The following is a 25,673-nucleotide window of genomic DNA, read 5'->3' on the forward strand; positions in this document are numbered from 1 at the left end:
AAATATGATCCATCAGGAATGTCAGACTTGCATATGTGGAGAAAGGAAGACTGTGGAGGAACAAAAGTCTTCCAAGACCTGAAAGGCTGCTGCAGAAGGGAAGGCAATAATATGTTCCCTATGTCCAAGGTAGATGGGTAAGGAACAGTAAATTTAAATTGCAGTAAGGAGTTTTCTGGTTAGATAACACAGAAGGAAAACAGGCTTTTAATGAGAAAATTCAGCTGTGGAGTCAATTGCCTATTTTGGTTCTAAAGGTTTCCATGATTGGAAACTGTAACCCAGAAAAAACCCCAAACTGTCAAAACTGTAGTTGATCCTGCCCTGGAGCTGCAGGGAGTGAAGAGGGAGGAAGTGTTTAAATACAGTTTCTTGTGAAGAGTGTGCATTCTGTAAGATGTGTATTTTCCTGATGAAATATGCTGGGAACTATGTGTTCATCCTTTCTCATCACTGTACTGCTATGGTTGAAGTTACTCAATTAGAGCTAATACTTCCTACTTTAAGACTCTCTTTGCAGTTGCCAAGTTGTGTCAGACACTAATGATTTGCCTAAAACTTTGTGATGGATCTTTCATGTTTTTTCTTTAAGCCTTAATTAAAATTGTTCAGGTGTTTCCAAGCATGAGATGAAAGAAAAGTCTTGCTCCTCTTCCAGTGTTTAAAATAAGAAAGGTAATAGAAGTCTAGGGGAAGGTACAACAGTGAACCCTGAAACTTTTATCTGGAGTAGATTGATACATGTTAGGAAAGGCTGCTCCTTTGTTACCAAAAGCAACTGTCTTGAGAGAAAAAAAATCTCAAAACAAACAACCCACACAATTCAGCTGCAAGAGTCTCATTTTATCTAGGGGTTTGTTTATTTTAAACTAAGGTGCAGTCTGGGTATATACTAGGCATACCTGGTAAGGTATGATTGAAGGAGGTAATAGATTGTTTCAAAAAATGAAGCCTGTTTTGGTAAGGACAGAGAGGCTGTGATTAAGAGGAGGATTAAGAAGCTGGAAGAGGGTAAAATGGAGGGATAGAGAATGATTTAAAACAAAATAGAGACTGAATGATGAATCAGGAATTATATCTAGGCAAAGGAAAAAGGAAGAGGAGCTCAGAGATTGCATCTGGAAGAAGATTGTTGGGACAGAGAATGCAGTGGGAAGCTGAAGAATGAGGATGGGGTGGGGACACATAGCAGCTCAGGAGCAGACTTGTGCAAAAAGGGTCAGATTTTATGTAGGGGTCCAAGTAGAGGAGAAATCTTTGCCTGTGGAGCACTTGCCCTGACAGAGTCTGGTACAGAGCAGTCTGCTGTCATTGTGCTTTCCTGCTGTCTGATATCTGTAGAATCCCACCACACAAACTCACTTGGGTGCCTGTAGTGCCTGGGCTATGCTTACATTGAATGTTCAGCCTGGTCTGTCCTAAGTTGCCTAATTGCAAGGTCCCTAACTCTAACCAAGAACATTTCTTGTCTCAGTGGTGCATAGAATTAGAATTAGTACATTGCATCAGATCTCTTATGTGCTGTGGACTGGAGGCAAATTGTAGCTGACAGACTGTTTTGTAAGCTATTTCTGAGCCTGCAGCTCTGAGACCAAAGCTCATCTGCATGTACATGTCTTCTCCCCTTATTCCTGAGAGTGATGTTCACTCATTTCAGCTCTTGAAGGAGTGTTAACTGCTCTCTCCCCGAAGTGATGGGGAGGAGCTGTGCTCTGCAGGTAGTTGGGTCATTGACCTAATCAGACTTGGTGGGAATGGACCAGCTGGGAGCAAACAGCCCCTGGTCAGCTGAGACCAGAGCTGCACCCCCTCTCCTGCTTCTCTCTGCTGCTGGGAAACACCTTGGCTTGGACTTATTGCCTTGCTGTTTGGCTGGTAGGGAGTGTCCCTGAAGCAAAAGGAAGAGGAGAGTTGCATGCTAACTAAGTCTCTGGCTATCTCAGTAGTGTTAGCTCCTGCCTCTCAGTCTGACACGTGTTTTGACATCAGTGGTGGAGCAGCAGCCTCCCAGGGATGAGGTTCAATTCTCAAGTGCCGGCTTAATCGAAAAGATGACATCCTGCTGCTGCTGGCTGCTGTGTTCGCTGAAGTGGCAAGGACCCTATAATGGATAGCTGCAGCCCTGCTAGTAAACCACACAGTCTGTTGGGATCTGTGAGAGGGAATCTGTTTTCTCAGTTTGCTTTATTAAACCACCAAGCACATCATGTGTAAAAAGGCTTTAACTGCAGCGTCAAGCGTTCAGAAGTTAAAGATCAAATTTAATTTGGCTGCATTGTGGGATACAGTGAATCTAGCTTTAATTTTGTTATTGCATGCTAATTTATCCAGAGGATGAGCTGCATCTTTCAAGACAGGAAGGGCTGTGAGCTGGGGACTGGGGGTTTGAATGAGAATGGCTCACTGATGCGTGTACGTGGATGGCTCTTGTCCCGTTCTCTGCAGATGTTACCGAGTCCATAGTGAAATGATATACAAGCTCTTAGAAAAGATAGTACTGGGATAAGGCAGTTCTTCTGTTGTTCCAGTTTCCCCTGTAAGCAGTTGGGATTATTCAAACTAAATGAGGGGCAAAATACATCCAGATAGCAAAGAATTGGAGCTAGTATATATGTTTCGGCACCACATATGTGAGGTTTAAAGTGGCAAGGTGAATGCAGATAAATCAAGGGAAAGAGAGTATTTGCTGCAAAAGGTGATTCTTATTTTGTCCTTTCTCACTTCCTGCCACATGTTGGAACTCTCAACTAGTGACCTTGGGTTTTATTTTCCCAAATTCATTGTGCATGCATATTTAGCCTTGGAAATAAGAATTGTTGTTGTTGCAGGGTGATGCAGGTTTAATACCTCGAATTTGTGAAGGATTATTCAGCAAAATAAGTGAGAAAACAAAGCGGAATGAGGCATCCTTTCGAACAGAAGTCAGGTAGGTCTTGGTATGTTTAGTGGTTTGCTGGTGATCAGATTTGTTTCAGTTACCAACTACCCAGTTTCACTTCATCTCTGAGAAGAGGCTGTGTTTTTCAGACAACTTCCCATGCTTGGCCTCAATCCTTGCACAGTACTTCTAACTTAAATTCAAAAGCTATGTATCTTGCTTTTATTTAAATGATAGGGCAAAGGCCTTTGTTACTGGACAGCATCTCCTGTACTGTTACCCTTTATTCAGGCTGACACTGGGAGATATTGATCTTGCTAATGTTTGCTTCCTTTTTACTGGCTTTGTGCTTTTTTGGTGTTTTTCCTCATGGTACAAGTATGCTTAAGTCATAGAATCATAGGGGTTGGAAGGGACCTCCAGAGATCATCGGGTCCAACCCCCCTGCCAAAGCAGGCTTCCTAGCTCATATTGCACTGACAGGCATCCAGATGGGACTTGAATATCTCCAGAGAAGGAGACTCCACACCCCCCTGGGCAGCCTGTCCCAGGGCTCTGTCACCCTCACTGTGGAAAAAGTTCTTCCCCATATTGGTGTGGAACTTCCTGAGCTCCAACTTGCAGCCATTGCCCCTTGTCCTGTCCCCACAGACCATTGAAAAGGGGCTGGTCATTTCCCCCTGCATCCCATACTTAAGATCTTTATAAACATTAATAATTAGTCTTCTCAAGGCTGAACAGTCCCAGCTCACTCAGCCTTTCCTCATAGGGGAGATGCTCCAGGCCCTTAATCATCTTGGTAGCCCTTCTCTGGACTCTCTCCAGGACATCCTTGTCTCTTTTTTATACCAGTCATTGTATCTTAGGCCAACTTTGGATGCATTTGCTTTCCAACACAGGGTGAACATGGCTTTCCTTTTTTAAAAACTCTTGAATCAGTCATTGGTTTTTCCTCATCTTCTCCTTTCAGTTATCTGGAAATCTATAACGAACGTGTGAGAGATCTTCTCAGGAGGAAGTCATCAAAAACTAACAATTTACGAATACGAGAACATCCCAAAGAAGGGCCGTATGTTGAGGGTAAAAAACACTTTCACTGTTTTGCACTGGATATTTTATTACCTTTCCTGTATTCTAAAATGTCATTGCTACTTGCATAGGGCATTTTTATCTTTTAAAATATAACTGATGATTGATACAGGGCTTCCCTTCAATAGAAAAACATCTCTCATTTTGTATTCCCACTTACTTTCCTAATTCTGAGATCATTATACGGGTTTTTCTTAAGTTTAAAGCACATTTTAAAATAATTTTAAGAGATGCAATTGATTTTAAGAAAGTGCTGACTATAATTTATAAATCTTTAATGTTTAGATGGTAAGAACCCTTTAGGATCTAATTGTCTTAATCTGTTCTCTACCATGTCTCTTGAGGGATTCTGCTTGTTACTGCACTAAATAATTTAGTAAAATTGCATCTTTTCTTATTTTACTTTAAATGTGTAACTCCTCCATTGTTTCATGTGAGGCCTCATTACTTTCCTTAAGTGATAAACAAGTATGACAATAAACACTAGTTGCTGCGATACTTTGCAGTCTTGAGGGTAGTTTGAATATTTTTGTAGAGAAAATCAAGTGCACTTAGGAGCATACTGTAATACTCTGCTTTTCTTTAGATTTGTCTAAACATCTAGTGCAAAATTATACTGATGTAGAGGAACTTATGGATGCAGGAAATATAAATAGAACAACGGCTGCGACTGGAATGAATGATGTCAGTAGTAGGTCACATGCCATTTTCACAATCAACTTCACTCAGGTAACACCCCCTCCTTCCCACCTTAGTTTTAATTTTTACATTCAATAAATCATGTGACAGTTAAAAAATAAGGTTGTTAAATAAGCAAGCATGGGTAGACAATGACTGTGGTATTGTCTTGTGATTGGGAAAGTTAAAAATGGGAAAATACTGGTCTGAAAATTACATTTATCAGTGGTTATAATCCTTAAATTTTTCAGCCTTGAGTGATTAATTAAAGTGATACTTAATACATTTTTTTGGCTATAATTTTGGGGAGTTCAGGCTGAATAGCAGTGACTGGTACTGATGAGCTTCACCATGCTGCTGTGACAGGAGGGATGGGCAAGCAGCATGCTATGTGAGGCTTCTGCCAGAGTTCCAGAGTTGAACACGGGCTGCCTGTTATGCTCTGATGTTATCCAAGGTTTACAAAAAAACCTGTCTCTGTAGCCGAAATCATGGTGTAGAATTGTTTCCTGAGTGTTTTGTTGCTGACTCTTCAAGGGAATCTGTCTTACATGAATTAAGAAAAAAATTGGAAGGAAATCTAAAAATCATAGAATAAAATTGCAGTTGCTGCTTGCTTGGAGGCATGGGGAGAAATAGGGTGTAAATTTGCCTGTGTATGTGATATCTCTAAACGTTGAAAGCTTAAAACAAATGCAGCACATGTTGGATGTGCATCATGTAAATACCAATTCACATTAGTGCACCTGCCTAAATAGCTAGAAATGTGCAAGTGCTGCAATTTAAAGAAGTGCCAGTGTGGGAGTTTTGTGGCAGTTAATCATCAAGTGCCTCTGTGGCACCTCTAATACACCTGTCTTCTGAAGCTCTGCTGTTGTAAACAAATTAAATGTGATCATGAGATGAAAAAGACTGCTAAATTGGATTTGGTAAAATTTCAGAATTTTGTAGCTTAACACACTTTTCTTTGTGTGGTTTTTCTTTTATCTTTTTCTTTCTGTAGGCTAAATTTGATTCTGAGATGCCTTGTGAGACTGTTAGCAAGATTCATTTGGTAGATCTTGCTGGCAGTGAGAGAGCAGATGCCACTGGTGCCACGGGGGTTAGACTGAAGGAAGGAGGGAATATTAACAAATCTCTAGTTACTCTGGGAAATGTCATTTCTGCCTTAGGTAAGTCTCTGGGTTTTGTGCTTGTCTGGTTTGGGTTTTTTGGTTCTTGATTTTCTTATTTTTAAAAAAACATTAAATACCTTTCTATTTATTTACTTACACTTCTGTTAATTTTTACTGACACAAATCATGGCTTAACACATACTGTTTTTGAAAATGAATGAAAATACATAACTACTTAACACCCCCCCCAATTTTCACATTGCAGCTGATTTATCTCAGGATGCAACAAATCCTCTTTCAAAGAAGAAACAAGTATTTGTGCCTTACAGGGATTCTGTGTTGACTTGGCTGTTAAAAGATAGCCTAGGAGGAAACTCTAAAACCATAATGATTGCCAGTAAGTGTTTTTTAATTACTTTTTTGCATCCTGAGCAGTTCATGCTTAATAGGAGTGGCTGTGAATAGATTCCAGATGCTTTGTTAAGGCAGAACATTGTTTACACATATTAATGATTTCTTTCTTTCTGAGTTTTCTAGTAGTTTTCTAGCCTTTTACTTACACTCTGCAGAACATCTCTTCCAGGCATAAGGTTTCACTGTGTATATGGGGACAGTCTAATTGTTTAGTGATGTCATGAATGTCAGGTATGCCTGTGGAATTCAAGAGATTGATTTTCATATGCAGTTCATCTGTCTGGGTGAATGCATCACTGGCTGAGTCTTTGGGCACAAACATAACAAGGCATCCAAATTGCATATGTATCACAGAATCACAGGGTTGGAAAAGACCTTTAAGATCATCAAGTCCAACCCTTCCCATCCTATGCTAAACCATATCCCTAAGTACCTCATCTACCCATTTTTTTAAAACACACCCAGGGAAGGTGACTCAACCTGTAGAGTCTCTTGCATAAGGAAGGATCATCCAGACTTGTGTACCTAATTGCTTGACCTTGCTCTGCTGTCTTCCTCACTGCTGTGATTCTTGGACACACGTGCAATGTAACAGTTGACCGGTTTAACTTCAAGTAATAGTTCCTCCTTGTTCTTTAGGTTCATTTGCATTCCAGACAGCTCTGTTACTCATGGTAAATGCTCAAACCCAGACCTAGATAAAATCTTTTACTGCACTTCAAACTTCCATCCTCAGTAACAAAAATTTTCTGGCTTTGTGCAGTTAGTTCGTGCTGATGTGTGAATCAGTTTGTTTTTCCAAAACTGTGTTGGTTTTGCTGCATTAGTAGCAGAAACAACCTGGTCTCTTTTGACATGTGGTGGGTAAGACTGTCACTGTTATTCAGTCTACTTTTTGAACACACACAGAATGTTTAAACTTTTTGTCTGTATTTAATTATTGATGATCAGTCATCTTGCAGACTTTCCTTAGCGCTTCCTTTTCAAGGAGCTCTGTAAGGATCACTTGGTTTCAAAACTGATCTGTGGCATATATATTGCAGGTTTTTTTTAACAAATTGGAATGGGAATTCCATTCCTGAAAAGCTCCAAGTGAAGGTGGGAGTATGTTTAAGGATGGGGGATGATTTTGGATGTCAGAGATGTAAAGTGTGAAGAGAAAAGCAGCTGTGAACTTTCTCACTTTTGTGCTCAGATGAAAAGCAGTCTCACTGAAGCAGTCTTCGCCTGGGAATGGTGGGAGAGCAGAATTGAAGGAGTAAAATGCATTGGATCAAATTCAATTGCTTTGCTATAGTCAAATTATCTGGGTAGCAATTCCTTGGTTGCATGATTTTGGGGGCTTTTTTAGAATCTGTGTCACTTTCTTTCCTCAGGCTGATCACAGTAGTACTAGAAGGGGATCTTGGACCAGACTCTGCTTTGTTTTTCTGGCTGTTTAAGTAACACTGTGCTGGCATTTTTCTTCTTGATGCTCTCTTCAGTTACATGGTTGAATAACTTGGTGGGATGTGTGTTTGTTTGTTTGACAGAGGGATTGGGAAAAGCAGTCTCAGAAACAGTGAGCTTTCAGTGCCTGTACTAATGACTGCAGTGCACAGCTACTCTTTCAGATGCTTCCTTGTCTATTAACGATGCTTCTGCTCGACAGAGATGAGATGGTTGATCTTTCCTCCAGCAGTAACTCTACTGGTAATGTGGCTGAACTGCCTACCAGAGCCTGACAAGCTGTCCAGATACGTTTGGCCTGTTTTTTCTGTAACTAAATGCAAAAAAAACAGGAAGGTGATCTCAAACTGTAGGAAAGGCTTTTCTAAAAATACATCCAATTTCTATAACCTATTGTAACATGCTTCCAGAAAGAGAATAATTGAGTAGTGGAGTGGAGAAGAGACAGTAGATAAAGTAGGGAAGTGATAGAGTGAGCTAGGGGAACTAGAGTCAGTTGCTGTATGCATGTCCCCTAATTCAGTGAGTCTCTAGCACAAAAGGAATGTTTATTACTGGTGAGATAATGAGGAAAGGCAGAATACTCTGGTTACTTGATTATTTTTACCTGTGTTTTCATTTTCTGATTATTCTGTGTCTCATGTTCAATTTGTTTATTAAGAATTCTGGTCCCTCATAATTTCTGTGTGGTGTTCTCTTCTGTGGCTTTGCTCATCTATTTGGATGCAGTTGTTATCTTTTTAATTGGTATCATCTTGTATATTGTTAGGAAAATTAAGTGAAGGATAGCATTAGCACATTCACTTAAATGCCTTGTTTTTCCTGGTTATGTTGCCTGTAAAAACAATACTGGTTTCTCTCGATGCATCAGATAGGCAACAGTTCTGCATGCAGCCAGATGCCTGCTGCTCAGCAGAACAGTTAGGCTTGTAAATTATAGAAGTTCTTCTCATGTTTTAATTTTCATGTCTGCTTTTGCTTCAATGCAGTTTAATTTCCCTTCAAAACTTGGGCTAGACCTACTGTGTCTTTACCTGAAATGACTTCTATTCAAAGATTGCTTTCATACTTAAAAAATACCATTTTTCTCACTGCTCTTGTAAAACAATTTCCCTAAAAAAGCCTGTGAAGTACTCATATAGGACGTTTGTGCTTACCATAGAAACGTATGTGTTGAATAGATTGGCAACAAGATTTCTTTGCAATGCTTGTTTGTTGGACCTGATTATTCTAACACACTACTTTAATACAGTGTTTACTTAAGCACAGCTATAGTGATGTGAAAGCAGTGGACCTAGCTGAAGAATTGGAACAAATTGTAGATGTACTGGTTAATCATGTATTTCTCTCTCTTCCACGTTAAGTTTATCTTGACTTTTAAAAAATAAACTAGCTTTACTGAATGAAACATATGGTGCTGGATAAACTCTTTCTGATTTCATCACCTCAGCTATTTCACCTGCTGATGTCAATTATGGAGAAACTTTAAGTACACTTCGCTATGCAAATAGAGCCAAAAACATCATCAACAAGCCTACTATTAATGAGGATCCTAACGTCAAACTGATCCGTGAACTGAGAGCTGAAATAGCCCGATTAAAAGCCCTGCTTGCTCAAGGGAATCAGGTTAGCTTTACTTAAAATTTATGTGTAATTTTCCTTGAGTTATAACATCTATTTCTAGAATGTAATGAGATAATTATCTTTCATTATATTGATTTGAGTAAACAAGCTCTATGAGGCTATGAATGAATATTATTTTCCTGATTGAATCAGTTTCCATATGGCCAGTAGATTACCCCTTTTAACATAAGGGGGGAAAAATTTGCATCCCAAAGCTTTTAGCTTTCTCTTAATATAATCAGGGCTTGATTGCAGTGAGCTGTGTAACAGGTAGTCACCACAGCGCAAAGAAACCAAGCAGTAATGTATTTCCTGGGTCTAGCCTGATGGACTGAAGAGGTACTTTATCTAGTACCTTGAAGAGGAAGGTGTAAAGTAGTTTAAGATGGGGAAATAGAAAACAGTAGGACTACAGTAAGGTTTGAACAATACGTTTTATTTGTCTTCATGGTGCATAAGGAAGCATGTGACATGCAACGTGAAACTATTTTCAGGGGTGGTGTAAGAAAGCGGGTCACTCTATACTTCTCTTCTGCACAATGCTCTTTCTTGTTCTTCTATCAGTTTTAGCCACTGTAAACATTTGCTGTGCAAGGTTAGTTAGGCTTAATTCTTCCTCTGTTTCCAGGATGGTGAAATGAAAGTAACGCTGAGCAATGTGCAATTGTCTCAGGCCAGTAATGTCTTCTAAGTAATGTTACTTGGGACTGCCGGAGTTCTTGTGCAAGTATGGTTTGGAGGCATCTGAAATGATACTTCAGATTCATTTCTAGAACTGCCTAATTTTATTTTGCATGGGCTGTGTATTGTGAAATGTCAGTTCAGCATAGACTTTTTTTAATAGAAGGTTAGCAAGTCAGCTAGATGTCATACTACAAAACATTTCCTGAAAAAAGGGATGGCACCACAGCTGGAAGCAGTAATAGGTGTTGTAGATGACTGAAGCAGAGAGATTTGCTTTGTTACAAACAATTAGAAAATGCTTTACGGGTTTGAATTACTCTATTATGCTATTATGCTTGTGTTTCTTCTGTGCCCTTTGGGAAGGGAAAAATAAATTATTTTCAAAATGTGGTTTGATTTAGAGTTAGCAAAGTAGATGTAACTTGGATCCCTTTGAAGATCTAATGCTTTGACCTAATTTCAAGCTGTAAAACAGTGGATATCACAAAATAAATGTGGTTCAATTGTAAGATGTGATAGATAGCTGTGTGGTAGACAGCAGAGAACTTGCTGAAGTTAATTGAATTTGTGATAGTTGGTAAAATAGCAGGTGGTGTTATGTATGTACAGTAGAAGATAAATCTCTGTATACTTTCTTTTGTGGTTTTCCTTTATATTCCCAGAATATTGTGTCACAGCTGATTCTGTAGATCACTGAAGATACTGGTTAGAAAAAATGTAGTGCTGGATTCAGTGTAGAATGTCACAAAACAGTGGATATCACTTGTGTGTGCTGTATAGTAGTTCTCCCTTTCTAAGGCCAGTTACCTTAATATATCTTTATTAAAGATAAGCAATATACATATCTACTGTAGCAAAATGGTGCATCACAAACTTTCATGATTAAACAGAGATGTACAGGTAGATGTATCAGGAATTATAGAAACCCATGTCTGGCTTCAGCGTCTGTACCTGGGTGACCGTGTGTGTACATAGGGGATGAGAACAGGTGATTTGTGTTTGAAATACCTCCTTTGACAAGACTTTGATTGCTCTGATTATTTTAAGTTAAAATGATGAGTTTAAAATACTTCATAGCAATAAAAAAATGTCAACAAATTGCATGCCTTTCATTTCATTCTGCCAGAAATTGTTACTTTTTTCTTACTATTTTTTTAAAAAAACTATTTACTTCTCTCAATTTTAGATCGCGCTCTTGGATTCTCCAACAGCATTAAGTATGGAGGAAAAGCTTCAGCAGAATGAAGCAAGGGTGAGTTGTTATTACATAAAACAGCTTTTAAACAAAAAAAAAAAAAAAGGAGGGTGTCTAGATGCAAGAGCATTGGTAATTTTTAGGAGTGTTGTTGAGACATTTTATCTTACCAACAGCCTTGTCTTGGTGCTTTTTAAAAAAACAAAACTAAAACCCCAAATCCTATGTCTGAACTTGCAATTTTGATATCCTACTAATGTAAAATAACATTTAATGAAGAACAAAGTATATCTTTGATAGATGAGAGTTCTATTTCATAAAAATATTTGTTTCCTGGTCAGTTCTCCTTAATAAAAAGTATGTTTATAAGTAGAATGGAGAGAGAAATCATAGTAATCAGTAACCAATAATGGCAGTAACAAAACATGCAGTGTGTGCATAATGCAGTAAAATATTTGTGGTCAACTCTTGTATTTTCAAGCAATCGATAACTTGTGAGGTTGGTTTTTAGAAAAATTTCAGTCTTTAAATCAGGTATGTTCAGTGCCTAATTATCTGTCTTTTTTTTATCTAAGATCTAGATGTGCTTCGTAATGTTCCTCATTCCAAGTTGTTTTAATAACCCAGCCCAATGCAGAGGCTGGGAAAAACTCCCATAAAGTTTGGATGTACTCACAGGGTCCAAATGAATATAAATACAATGATACTCTGATTTCTCTAATTGTTCATTCTTCATTCTGCTAAATTCTTTTCTATAGTCTTGCCTGGTATTAAAGCTACTGCAAACCCTTCCAAAGTCTGAGAAATACTGTTTTCTTTAAACAAGGAGAGGGGAAAGTGTTTGGAATAATATAAACTGCTGAGTAATATAAACTGCTGGTGATATGCTAATTAGAGCATGTTATTCATGCTCTGACAGTGATTGCTGCTTGTCCTGCTACAAGTGTTGGCCCTACTGTGTGAAGAGTATATCGAGCATATTTTAATAGATTTTGTCCGCCTCATTAAAAGGTTGTGTGATTACTGTTCATGATAATTACAATAGATGTAATTACTGAAAATTCTTAGTAGATACTGCAGTAGTTATAGCTTTTTTTTTTAATTGAGTGCAGTAATTAATTTGTTTATACAGATCTAAAGACTTTATCATCATATTTAAGTTATCTGAAAAACACATGGTAGCTTTCTTTAATGAGTTGATCTGTCTTTATATAAGAACAATGTTTAAATGATTTCTGAGGAATAGAAATTATTCTGGTATGTTGACTACAATTATGATGGACCTCTTCATGTTTTTCTTGAATCTCTTCAATTATTTTTTATTTTGATGTTCTGATTAGCAGCACTAGGATTGATATAATGCATTGCAAGATATATTTACTTCTCTCTGTTAAAATTCAGATGCAGGCAGAGATGAGGGAAGCTTCTTCAGTTCCCATTAATTTATATCTGAAATCCTGTTAATTTATATCTGAAAGGACAGCTGGGATGGTAGGCTGTAGGTAGTAAACATGGCAATGTTTGGAGGACCTGCATTGATGGCCTTTGTGTATAAAACCACTACAGGGAAAAAATAAAGTACTACAGGGATATAGCTGGGTTCTTTTGTTTTTCCCCAGCTTTGTGCAGTTGAAATGAATTCAAATAGCAGAAGATTGTATATGTCTTTAAAAAGTCTGATTGCATTCTTGTACAGAAATCTAGTGCTTTTAAAAAAATCAAAGTGTGTGTGCGTGCATATTTCTTTTATCTATCTGATGTGATGTTTCAAGACAACCAGAGCTTTGAAGTGCATCTGGCTGAAGCACCCTCTATGCAATGCTTTCTTAAAGCATTTCAAAGCCTTTTGGACCTTTTAACTTTCATATCTTCCATACAGGTAACTGAAGGAGATGGACAACTGAGGAGTAGGAAAGGCAGGACAAAATCTAAGCATCCATACCCATCCGTTAATTCCCTGTTAATGCCTTTTACAAGCAGCTTCTCAGTCCTGTGCTGATTTCAGCCAAGTGTCTGGCTTCTTTTATTTGCAAGAAACTTTGCAGTGGTTTTCTCCTTTAGGCTGCCTGTCTGCTTCCTCTGCACCTCATTCTCTGAAGGGCATTTTAGCCTGAACATGCCTACTTGTACTTTAGGAAAGGAGCTATTAGCTTGTTACAGCTGAAGGATCAATCTGTGGCAGTACACTTTGCAGGACTGATGGAGCACTACGTGATTACTCCATTTCTTTGAAAATCCCTGCCATTATTTATGTGGATATCTTTGTCCTCTTTTTTCTTTATAATTAAGAGTTTTGCTATTTTTTTCCTTTTTGGGAGAGAGAAATTAAGTATGGTCACTTACTGTAGGAGCAATAATGCTCTTCTAGAGGTTTAGGTATTAAACTCCACGAAGAATTGCACAAATATTTAATCCTTCTCGGATTATGTGTTCTCAAGGACTTTAGAAGAGAGATGATTTTTTTTCAATATTTGTTTTATTTTGTAGGTACAAGAACTGACGAAAGAGTGGACAAACAAGTGGAATGAAACTCAAGATATTCTGAAAGTAAGGAAAACAAATAAGTTTTCAACCTGGCTTGTGAACTAGCCTTAGAGTTTTTACTTCAGAAAAAGTCAACTTTGGCTTTTTTTAGTAACTGAAAATTTTCTCAGTCTTGTTTCAGCTTACTCCAAACAATTAGTTTTTGAGAAGTTTTAATAGTAAATATTCAGGCGTGGTGGTATTTTTAAATAAGTTTTAAAATATTTATTAATAAAAACAAGGGCAACTCTTCCTTCTTTTCAACATAGTGAAGTCAGTGCAAAACACTTTCTCTCTTGCAGTTCTTTAAAATACTGCATGTTTTTATTGAGTTGCAAACAAAGAAAACCTGGGGTGAGCACAAGTGATTCCTGGGGTGAGCACAAGTGGATCCCTCATCCATTTAGTGTCTGTGCTGTATCAACAAGAACCATAAATTACCACCTTTTAAGTTACACTGGGTAATATAGCAGATACATTTCTGCATCAGCCTTCTGATTCATGTTTTGGTCAGGAATGGCCAATGGAAAAACAACTTTAAATAGGATTTCTGCAGTTGAATCTCCTCCAGAAGGTCTTCACCAAACTAAGCAGATGCATCTGATCTAAGTACACTCTGGAGTCCCAAGCACAAGAATTTTTGCAACTGGCTCACGTAGGCTGGCCTGCATCGTGCTGCTGTCTTTGTGGCTCCAGACTGCTTCTGGAGAAGTTAAGTCCAAACAGTGCTCTCCTGCCTTTTGTAGGTTTAATAGAGATCCAGGGGGCAACTTGGTGGTTTTCCGCTTTTTTTAACATCATGGAGGCTGAGACTTTTGTGTTTTCTGCATATATCTTTGATTTCCTGCTTTTCAGTTCTCCTGGTAAGATATTCTGTTGGCATTTGGCTCATGATTAAGGTGGCAGATTTTAATGGGCTGCTTTGTGATTCCAGACATGCATACAAGCACACATGTGCACATGCACACACAGAGTCCTAATTCCTACAGTCTCTTTTCCACAACATAAAATAACTTTTTTTTTTTTGCCAAGTCTTTAACTACTCTGTTAAATTTATTTTTTTTTAAGCAAAGCTTAAGCTTTCATGACTTGCTGTGTATACTGAACTTATACATGTTTGGAGTGCAATTCAAGCAAGTGTTCAGAAGGAACTTTTTAATTCTTCTTATAACTGACCTGAAACTTATTTTTCGTGGTTGCTTTTTTTTATTACCATGTATTACTTTTTGATTCCTTCAATTTTTTTCAAGTTCACCACTGTATCTCTTATCTGACTTCCAAATAAGTTGAATAGCTCTATGCTTAAAAATAAAAATAAAGCATAAATAGTGTAGAGAACAGAGTAGAGTTGGTAACTGCCTAGCAGATGGTGTGACAGAATGGACTGTTTAATGTCTGTCCAGATATTAAACTGAGAATTACTATTTGCATATTCCTCAGAGATGTTTTGGGTCCAGATTTACATTATTTCTGTATTATTTTATTACTTTGAAGCGTCTATATGTGCCTAGAACTTTATTAATCCTCTCTTTACTCTGGTCTGAATTGGGGTGTTGATTGTCACATGGTGAATTTATAAATTTTGGTCAATTGTGAACATGAACATGATGTAGCATATGGCAAGTCTTTAAAACTTAATGTTGGAAATGCATTGATTCTTCCACAGAAATTACAGAATTGTGGGAAGTGTTAACTGAACCATTCATATAAACAGGGGAAAGCTGCATTTGTTAAATAGCTGGATATAAAGGACTTAAACATAGAAGCTGTAATTCTCCTCTTTGAGTACAGAGCTCTTGGTAGCTGCATTCATACAGCTTCTGTATTTTGTGCTTCTATATGCTGATTTTTGAGTTGATGAACGTAGCTTGTATTTCACTTCTGGGTTAAAGTTGATCAAATTTTCTTGGCCCTGAAAAACTGTAAATCTGCAAAAGATTTCTTGTTTGTACTGTTTTATTTTGCACCTAAAATGAAGCTATCCATATTTTTATTTGCTTCTTACTTAATGATTCTGGAAATCCCTGCCAGGAATACAAGTGGAAAAGGGCTTTTTGGAAGCTTGCCAGGCTCTGTCGCTGGAAAGCAAATTTTAAACTATAGAGAGCAGCAGTGGTTCTTGTAATGAACTCCCTAGAAGTTCACTGGCTTTTTTGTTTCCTTATTGATGTACCTCCTCTTGCACACAGAGACATTGTTCATTTGTAAAACTAGAATGTCTTGGCACTCTTTGAGAAATGACACTGTCTTTGTTACGTCCACCTCCCCGCAGTCAGAACTGCAACTTTTTTCATGCCATAACCCAGTAACTTTCAGGACATTCTTTAGTAAGGTACTTAGAACTTTGCATTTGTGTTTATGTTTAAAACCTGCTTTTCCTTGTCTCCTCTTAGTCTTCCAGTTCTAAGATTATAGAATCACAGAATGTTTTGGGTTGGAGGGCACCTCAAAGCCCATCTAGTTCCAACCCCCTGCCATGGTCAGGGACACCCTCTGCTAGACCAGGTTGCCCAAAGCCCCATCCAACCTGACCTTGAACATTGTGATAGAGATCTACAACCTCTCTTAGCAACCTGTTTCAGTGGCTCGCCACCCTCACAGTAAAGAATTTCTTCCTAATACCTAATCTAAATCTACCTTGTTTTAGTTTAAACCCATCACCCCCTGTTCTATCAGTAGACTCCCTGATAAACAGACCCTCTCCAGTTTTACTGCAGCCCCTTCAGGAACTGGAAGGCTGCTATAAGGTCTCCCTGAACTCTTCTCCAAACTGAACAAGCCCAGCTCTCTCAGCACCATAGCATAGGTGCTGAAGCCCTCTGATCATCTTTGTGGCCTCCTCTGGACTTGCTCCAACACCTCAGTATCTTTCTTGTACTGAGGACTCCAAAGCTGGGCACAGTGCTGAAAATGGGGTTGCAGGAGAAAAAATAGTTGCTGCCTTTCAGTACCTGCCTTGCAGCAGGATTGGAGAATTTAAAATCCTTTTCTTTTCTGGTCCATAACACCTTTTGCTCCAAAATCATTTAGACAGTTGATTTTGAAAATTCATATAAGCAGCAGCCTTGCCGCCACTTGCCAGCTGCAAGTGCCCTTGCTAGTAGCTGAATGGGATTTCCTGCTCTGTATGTGGCTCTGCATTTTCATACTAGGTTCTTAATGTTGGAGTTAGTGTGGCTTTGAGTTGTTCTCACAGGCTGGCAGAGAAAAACCTGTTAATGTTGAAATTGAAAATAATTGAAAGTATTTTGCATAAGCCTTGCACAGTACAGGAAGCTGTATTCACAGGGCATGCTGATGTCTTCTGTAAGATCAACAGGTACGCTGGAAGTTACCTGCTTTTTAGTGAATGCAGTGCTTTCTTTCATCAGGTCTGCCAAAGAAGGGATGCATGCTGGTTTGCAGGGAAAATGTTCCTCAGATCTGTTCACCCCTTGCCAGTTAATTTCATCCTTGTTTTAAATTAGACTAGCAACATCTAAATGCTACCTTGAAAATAATTCATAGAGAATGGAAAAAGCTATCTAGCTAGAATACACTGAGGAAGAAGGAATAATTTATGAATCCAGACTTTTGATAACAAGTATTTGGTAGCTTAAAATCAAATTATTTCAGTTGGCACAGTGCCATGTAAGCAGCTGGCAAATGCATCCCAGAATTATTCCTTATGGGAGCTGGTAGCTTGTAGCCCCTTTGACATTTACCCACGTAATTCAGCCAGAGTTGTGGCTTTCCATCACAGTGTGAATCTTTAGCCTGGATGTATGGGACTGTCCTACCTTAAAGTGTTGTTGATTGTGAATTTGGTGCAGTGTCAGTGTGGCTGGGTGCTGTTAGCAGCTGTGATGTGAACCCTTTGCATATCCTATTGTCAGACTGGACACGTCTTAGGCTGGTGATGGTAATACTGATAGTATGCCCTCTTTCTTTCATGCACTTGGGAGAGAAGCCCTTCTGCAGGGTGACTGGGTTCCTCTGGAGTCTGAACTACTGTCAGCTCACACCTAAAGCCCAAGTCCTCCCGTTTCCCTTTAGGCAGAGATTAGGATACTGCATACATAGGTGTGTTAAATTTTGTACTATTCCATGTGAAGTATTATTGGTGGTGTTCATCTGTCTGAAGTGACAAGTGATGTTTCCAATGATGATGTTTGTTTTTCATCCTTGACACTCCATCCTTACTAACCTAGTATTACATTCTGTAGCTTGTCCTTTTTAATCCAAGGGAGGATATTTTAAAGTGTTCAATAAACTTCATAAATACGTGGAATGATGCTTCAGCATTGGGTAAAATACTGCTTTGAAAACCAAAGTGATGATGCTTGATTTAAAGCCCATAGACTTCGGGTTATCTCATAAAATGCCACCAGTCATCAAAAGAATTGTGCTTTACAAACAGCCCTGCTTTACATTACTTCTCTATTTTCAGGTGTGTTGCAACCTCAGCACTTACTTAACTCTAGGATCTTTGCTTTCATCTCACTCTGAGTGAATCTGTGGATTTTTTTTTTCCCCTTCTCTTAATGTTCCTCCATACGCATCCCCAAAAAGAAGAGGAGAAGGGAAGAAAAGCTGTTTGCTCTTTTCCTTAGTTTTGTCCTTTTTCTATTGTTCTGTTAAAGATCAATCCTGGGGTCTGTAATTTCTTTGGATGCTTTCTAAGATGTTAGGGTAACCTATCCAACTTTTGATTTTTCTCTTTCTTTGAGGCTTTAATTGGTACAAAACTTCTTTTGATGTGGCTGCTATATTTGGCTGCATATGTTGTAATTCTCCCAAAGATCTTTTTCTTTTACTGGCATCTTATTTTTGTCATCTTTTGTGCATGTTCCAATTTCTTTCTGTAACCTTTGGCAGCTTTTGTATTAATCTTTTTAAAATGTGTACTCCTTTATATAATACTCTGCTGGTTTTTTTTCTTCCTAAGTTCCTTTTAAGTTTCTTCTCTCCTCTTCCTGTTCGTGTATAAATTGGTTTGGCTTTTAGCTTTTGCCTTGTTTGATGTATGTCATTTGTACCTTGTGCTAAGCTATTTAGATGCTCTTTTGGTTTTGGGATTTTTTTAAAGTAGATTTAGTTACCTTTCTATTTTGTTATCCTGTTGTTTGATTCTAACTGTGTCAATGGCTTTGTGTGGTAGAGCTCAACTGATGTCAAAGGATGCAGAGGGATCTGTGTTCACAGAGTCTATTAAAGGATAGGGTCTCTGTGTGTGTGTGTGTGTGTGTCTAATTCTCATGATCAATAGTTTAATGAGTAGCTGCTTCAACTGGCTTTGTCCTGTTGGATTTACAGAGACAGCTTCACTTCCATCAATAATACTAATTCTGCTGCAGTACTTTACCACGTTGTGTAAATATCCTATTGAACACTGATGATTTGATATTTTTCTTTCTGGTGCCCTTGGGTTGAGTACTGGTTAATAATACATTTTTATGCCTTAGCAGTGGTTGTTCCTACCTGGGGAGTAAAACTGTTGTTAGTATGTCTATCTTCACACTTCACCATGTACACCTCTTCAAAGGGGAGATGAGGTACTCATAGTTTGTTGTGATGAATAAGTACAGGTTACTACCAAACAGGTATTTAGGTAGATGTACTCATCATTTCTTTATGAATCTTAACACTGAGACACAGAGACTCTAAGGCTATTTATGAGGTATAGTGAAGTCTTTCAAGAGCAGTTTCTTATGTTCTGTATAAATGCAGAATTAATTTGTAAACCAGTACTGAGTGTTATTTATACACTTACATCTCAGTCCTTCTCCCTGTAAAGCTGAGCATACATAATCATTTTCCTGTTTTATGCTTTTTCATTACTTCCAACTAACCTTGACTGGCTTGGCTTCTTTCCTGCTTCTCACCTGCTTTGTGTTCTACCCCAGTACTTTGCCCTTCCAACAGCCTTTGTTTCTTTGTTCTGTCAAGTCTTTGGGACATGCTCAGGTAACAACGTGCTGCTCTCACAGGGAAGTCTTGTGTCTACTAAATCCACTTTCTGCTGGCTGCGGAGGTGTGGAGTTGTGCAAGCTCTCAGGTTCCTGAGGAACAGACTGTAGAACTTCTTTTAAAAGTACTTACTGCATCACTAGTACTGACGATAGTTGATTAGTCATGGCAAGTGCTTCTTGTCCAAAAACCTATAGTAATGACCCTTCCCCGTTTGACACATTCAGCAACCAATAAAATCTTGTGGGTTTTGTGCCTCTTCCATAGTAAGATTACTAGAACCTGAGTAAACTAATGCATGACAGAGTTGGCCTAGATAGCAAATGAATAGCTGGTTATTTATTTAAATATATGTACTTTTATATATATATATATATATATATATATATAAAAATTATATGGTGAACGAGAACTGCAGCTTCTGTTTGTAATGACATGTATTGCTTTGATCGTTCCACCATTCAGTAGTTGGCTATTGGAAAGTTGTGTGTTAAGATCTTTTTACAGAAGAAACCAACATAGGCTTTGATGCCAGCTTTCAAAAGTACCAGTGGCTTTTTGGGACATGTGGACATACACCTTTGGAACACAGGTCTTAAAATGGTTGTGTTTACGTATTGATTGGGAAAAAGAGGCGAGTTGGAGAAATGGTGTGAGTTTATATACAAAATTATGTATGCATGATACTGTGTTTAAACTGTTCATTTTCAGCTTTGGCATATGTGTCTATTTGTGCATTTGGCAGGAATAATTCTTGTTTCTAAGGATTTTTCACATTTCAGTAAGTGAATAATTTCTGTAAAATTGTTGCTAGTTAGACATGTCAGCGTTGCATTTTGGTTACAACTGTTGGCTGTGTTTGAAGCAGAGCTGTACTTTTAACGGGAGACTGAAGTCTGTACTTTCATTTGAACAAATCTTGTTATGTTATAACTTCTTTTATTTGTCATCTGTATTAGACAACATTCGTTATGTAGTTCCAATTTTTGTTTCTTCTCTACAAGCTGTCTCTTCTGCTTGGATTTTTAAGGAAGAGGTTTAAAACTCACTGCAGAATTAAAACAGATAGCACGTCTGTGGAGCTGGCAGAAAGAAACTAAGTCAGATGTTGCTCCTGAATTTGGGGTTTATTTTGAAGGGTTGACAGAAGAAATAGAATAACAACTCTGTTCCTAAGGATGTTTGCTTTCTCAACAATTGTTTACCCTCCAACAATTATGTAATATATGTATATTTATCAAACTGAATTTGTGTGTAAAGGAAAAAAGCATTTTTTGAATTAAATAGTCTCCTATTAACATATTACACTTAATAGGATTCCCTTCAGCTGGCCTTTGAATGTTGTGCAGAAGGCAAGATACTGAGAAAGTTTTAAAAGTGTTGATGTTAATTATTCTTGTTTATCTCAGTCAGAAATCATACAGTAAATGGTAACAGCTTCTGTCTCTCTAGATGCCTGTGTAAATGTGGTTTAGGTTTCTTGCACTAGATGTCACTGCAGGTACAAAAATCAGGGTCTTCTTCTGCATGCTTAATTCCGATTTAATTCAGATATTTTAAGGGAAAAATGATTTGCAGTATCTTGACTTTCATTGCTGTTTGGATCTACTAAAATAAGATTGTGAGAATGCCAAAACATTGGTTCAGGAGCAGGTCCCGTAGAACCTGAGTAACTGTTTTGACAGAAGCACTCCCGAGATGGGATGCACAGTAGAGTGATTATGTACATTCAGAATTACTGCAGTTAGTTTTCAGTACATTTTTCAGTGCTCTCTTTCAAATTGCTGTGTATCTAGACTGTTTGACAAATAGCTCAAGCCCTTAAAATGTATTCATTTTCTTAACTTTGTTATAGCTCTGATATTTTAATGATATAAAAGAGCAGTTTATAATAGAGGTGGGATCTTTTATTTGACCAGGTAATATCATTGAGAAAGCAAACAAGCTTTTAGGACGTACAGATATTTCACCAGGCCACTTCTGCTATTTGCTTTCTCTTGTAACGGATCTTGCAGTTGAAAAGCCAGTGACAATGATATGCAGTTTCTATTTATAACTGTTTCTTTTAACATTTTGTTTGGTTTTTTTTTTAATTTCAGTGCATTCAAATATAATAAGTTTGGGGGTTTTCCTCTTTTTTTTTTTTTTTGTGTTGTCTGGCAACATGGGAATATTGACTGCTCTCAATCCTTGTACAGTATTTACCCACAAACCTCTGCCTCGTGAGTGGTGACAAGTAATACCTAGTTTAGCTCTCAGTTTTATTAGGGTTTGTTTTCTTATACCTGGTCTTGATTCAGAAGCTGGGATGTGAAAATACAGCATTTATCTTCCTACTCCCCCCCCCCCCCCAACCTCCACACCTGCACCCTCCCATCTCCCCCCCTTTTCTTTTGGTCATAAGGTAATTGTATTTACATCCCTGGGTCTTTATGCTATAGGCCAGCTCACAGATTTGATTTTGAATTTGAGTTTGGGCAGAGATCATCCAAACATGGTTAGTTTCACCTTAAGTAGACGTCATTTTTTCATAATATATCATTGAACAGATGCCATTATTAAATAATGAATATCACTTTCACTGATCATCCCCCTGCTTCAGTGTGGTAAGTATGCTGAGGTCAGTGCAGAGTAAGAAGAAAGAATGATAGAATATACTGAGTTGGAATGAACCCATAAGGATAAAAAATACAGTAGAGGTAATTCTTTATAAATGCAAACAAACAGAAACTTTTTAAGGAGTTAGATGGTGGTCCTGAGATACACATTACTTTTTCTTCAGGAGAGCAGCTCTCACTGCTCTTCACTCACCAGCAATTTTCTTTGAGTGCTTTGTCTGCTCTCAGCATTGGTTTGCTGTTGTCAGAGGAATCAAAACTGCTAAATTGTGAACCAGGGCTACTGCTCTACTGTAGCTCTCTTCCTAATAGAAACACTATTGAAAGGGTCCCAGCCACCTGGGGAACACTGAGTGCAGCAGTCAAAAGTAGATTTCAAAAGAAATAGTTGTCTGATTTCAAGTCTCTCTGCCACCTGTGTTTATCTTATGAAGGAACCTCCTTTCTCTCTTGCAGCATCTTTAGCTGCTTGTGATACCTCTGCAGTGGTCTGACCACTTTTAACTTTCAGTTTCTTGTAGAAGGTCACAATCAAGAGATGCTTAATGCAACTGATTGTATTTTCAGTTTCAAACTGTTTTTTCCTGTCGAAACCACCTGGACCATCACAGTAGCAGGACCCAGGGCTCACCAGCCACGGGTTAAGGAAGGGTTGAATAGTTTGGTTGATTCAGGCTGTGCATTCCAAAAGAGGCCCTCCGGTTTCTAGGAATAACCATACTCCCAAGTATTTTGCTGCTGTCCTCCTTACAACTGGGGCCCTGCATTCTTAGATTATCCAGGCCGTGCTTAGCTTTAATCCATCCCTAGGGCTTGTAGGTGGTTTTCAAATGAGAGGGAGTCAGACAGACCAAGTTGCTTTTGAAATCCTTTCTGTAGCTTAGAAGCCACTTGTTCAACAATTCCTCCTGGGCTTTTGGTCTGCTTTTCTATTAATTTTCTCATGACAAGAAGGGGAGCTAAAAAGAAAGCAGTGGAAGCTCCTGATTTAGTCCATAGAAAAAAAAAAAAAAAAAAAGAAATACACCCTGAAAGGTGTTTCTTCTAAAGGATCAGCAGAGAAGTGAGAGAGAGAAAAGCCAGAATCTATTTACATAGTCCTTGTTGGACCTGGTTATGGGAGCATGAAGAAGCATTCCAACATCAACATTTTAGATGAGAAACATAAATTTATCTGGAGTCCCTCACAAAGGATCTGTTTCGAATGGCAGCGTGTATTGGGTATGAAGTACTAAAGTCATTTTATTCTGCTGGTGTTTTCAGCACTACCTTTAGGAGTTTATTGCTGCATGATTCTGACAGCTTTGAGTACATGGTACTGTTGTGCACCTGGCTTAATGTCTTAATTGGCAACTGAGCATAGCCTTGATTCATACAGCTGTGCTGTGGTAGAAGGGCTGCTGGAGTGATGTGCTTGTTCTTTGTTCTTCCTGACTGTGGAGATGATACTTTTAATGAAGTCAACTTTGAAGCCTCAGAAAGCTGGAATCACCTTAAACACAGGTGACAGCACAAATCTGCTGCTGTTGTAATCAGGCTGTGTTCCTGAACAAAGGAAAGGGCAAGTCCAGGTTCTGATGGCCATGGGTTCATTGGCTGTGTACCTCAGTAGCTGGACTTTGAGGGACAAGAATGTGCCAGCGGCTGAGCCTGTGTATCTTCCTCTGCAAGACTTTGCTATTGCATTGCTAGTCCTGAGGTTAGTATTTTGGTAGTTGTTGACTACTAATATGCCTGGTCCTGCTATACAGCTTCTTTCAGTAGCAAGAATGTTGGCCCTGAGGAAGGGACTAATAGATTTAAAGTAATCTATTGCTTTAGATTCATCTCTGCAGCAGCAGAGATGAATTTCTAGGTAAATGAACAAAACAGAACTCTAGATAAGTGAAATGTTTCTTAATTCTCCCATCCCCCAAGAAACACACAAACCCCCCAAAAGCTTTTAAAATGAATAAATGTATTAGCTGTGAGACTAGGCTTTTTTCCTCTACAATTCCATGACTCATTCATCATCCAGCTTTAGCAACAAATGAGGTAGGAGTCCTGTAGATAATAGTCTAGTTCACTGCAATCTCTTGATTCATTCCCAGAGTACAGTCTATGGAATGAATTATTCACAGGTCCTGTAGAAAATATATGATCATGTAATTAAAGACTGTATTGTAATGCATATGGGAGAAGAGGATGAATTAAGATAGCCTATTTCCTTCTCTGCCAGTCGGGCCCTTTCCCCTTTTTAGATACCAGCATGAAGAATACCGAGAGCAGAGTTGCTGTCTCTTAGCTGGAAAGTATAGTACCTCCTGCTAGCAAGGATTACTAATGGCAAGGAAAGTCTTGTTCTCTGCCCTGAACATCAGCACTGTGATACATAGGCTGACTTTTCCTTTGAGAGTAATGTTTGCTCAGTGTGGTCGCATGTAAGAAACTGTGAAGAGGTGAAGCCTCCTCTTCGTGAGATACAGCAAAATGTTCTTATGTGCCTCAATTTTTTGAAAGAGAATAGTTTTCCCTTAAACCTAAGCTGGTGGAGGTAGAAACCAGGCTGAAGCAGATGCTTCAGCATGGAAAATGGCAGCTTTGATGGTTTAAATTTCCTGAGCTGCTGGAAAATAGGATTTTTGAGGCTAGTGTCCAGGAAGCTTGGGCAGCCAAACAGGCACCTCTCCTTCCAATTAGCCAAATCCTGCAGTTCTATTCAGGGAATTTTTCCTCAGATGTCAGTAGTAGTTTTGTCTGTACAAGGTCTAAATTGGCATGGAGCAGGCATTTCAGCTTGTTAAATTCGTTCTTGTAATTCCAGGCCAAATTTTCTGAAAAAACACTGTGAATCTGCCAGGACTTCTGATAGAAATCCTCACAGTGTGTTAAGTATGGTCATCCTTTGGGGTGCCACTACAATAATAGAACCCTTCTCTGTATGTTAATAGATACCTGCATGTCAGCAGTGAGCAGGTAGCAATTGGTAATGAGGGGGGAAAGAGGAACAATGAAAAAGGGCAAAGGTAAGCTGGTGAGGCACTGGCACAGGTTGCCCAGGGAGATGGTAGATGCCCCCTCTCTGGAAGTGTTCAAAGTCAGGTTGGATGGGGCCTTGAGCAGCCTGGTCTAGTTGAGAGGTGGCCCTGTCTGTGGTGGGGGTTGGAACTTGATGATCTTTAAAGTCCTTTCCAACCCCAAGTGCACCTGCACTTTCACAGTGAGCCATTCACAATGCAACTGCTGGTTTCTGCTCTTGGTTGTCACACGCTCTTTAGTGGCTTTTCTTGGGATGACAGTGCTGTGATCTAATGCTTTAAGAGACAGGGAAAAAATCAGATTAGGAAGTTTCTTCTCAGTTGTGGTTTTGTGGTGTTAGATAGTAAAAGTTTGTCTCTGAAGACTGAAGTGTCTTAATTGCTCTGAACTTTTTGTTTTAATTGTACTGAAACTGACTCTGGCAGCCAGCAGAATGATGT

At 38.6% G+C, this 25,673-nt stretch overlaps 1 protein-coding gene across 1 annotated transcript in view; it reads left to right on the forward strand.

Moving 5' to 3' along the window:
- Positions 1-25,673, forward strand: part of KIF16B (kinesin family member 16B) — a gene marked incomplete at its 5' end in the record, with an annotated part of 145,166 nt that overhangs the window by 24,444 nt on the left and 95,049 nt on the right. The window contains 8 exons of the mRNA XM_084261636.1: positions 2,829-2,926; positions 3,849-3,958; positions 4,554-4,696; positions 5,649-5,817; positions 6,026-6,157; positions 9,074-9,249; positions 11,117-11,182; positions 13,613-13,672. Of these exons, the coding sequence (XP_084117762.1) occupies positions 2,829-2,926; positions 3,849-3,958; positions 4,554-4,696; positions 5,649-5,817; positions 6,026-6,157; positions 9,074-9,249; positions 11,117-11,182; positions 13,613-13,672 (954 nt within the window). The remainder of the gene's footprint in view (positions 1-2,828; positions 2,927-3,848; positions 3,959-4,553; positions 4,697-5,648; positions 5,818-6,025; positions 6,158-9,073; positions 9,250-11,116; positions 11,183-13,612; positions 13,673-25,673) is intronic.

Source organism: Gallinula chloropus (assembly GCF_964237585.1).
Source record: "Gallinula chloropus genome assembly, chromosome: 3".
In the NCBI taxonomy this organism is placed as follows: Eukaryota; Metazoa; Chordata; class Aves; order Gruiformes; family Rallidae; genus Gallinula; species Gallinula chloropus.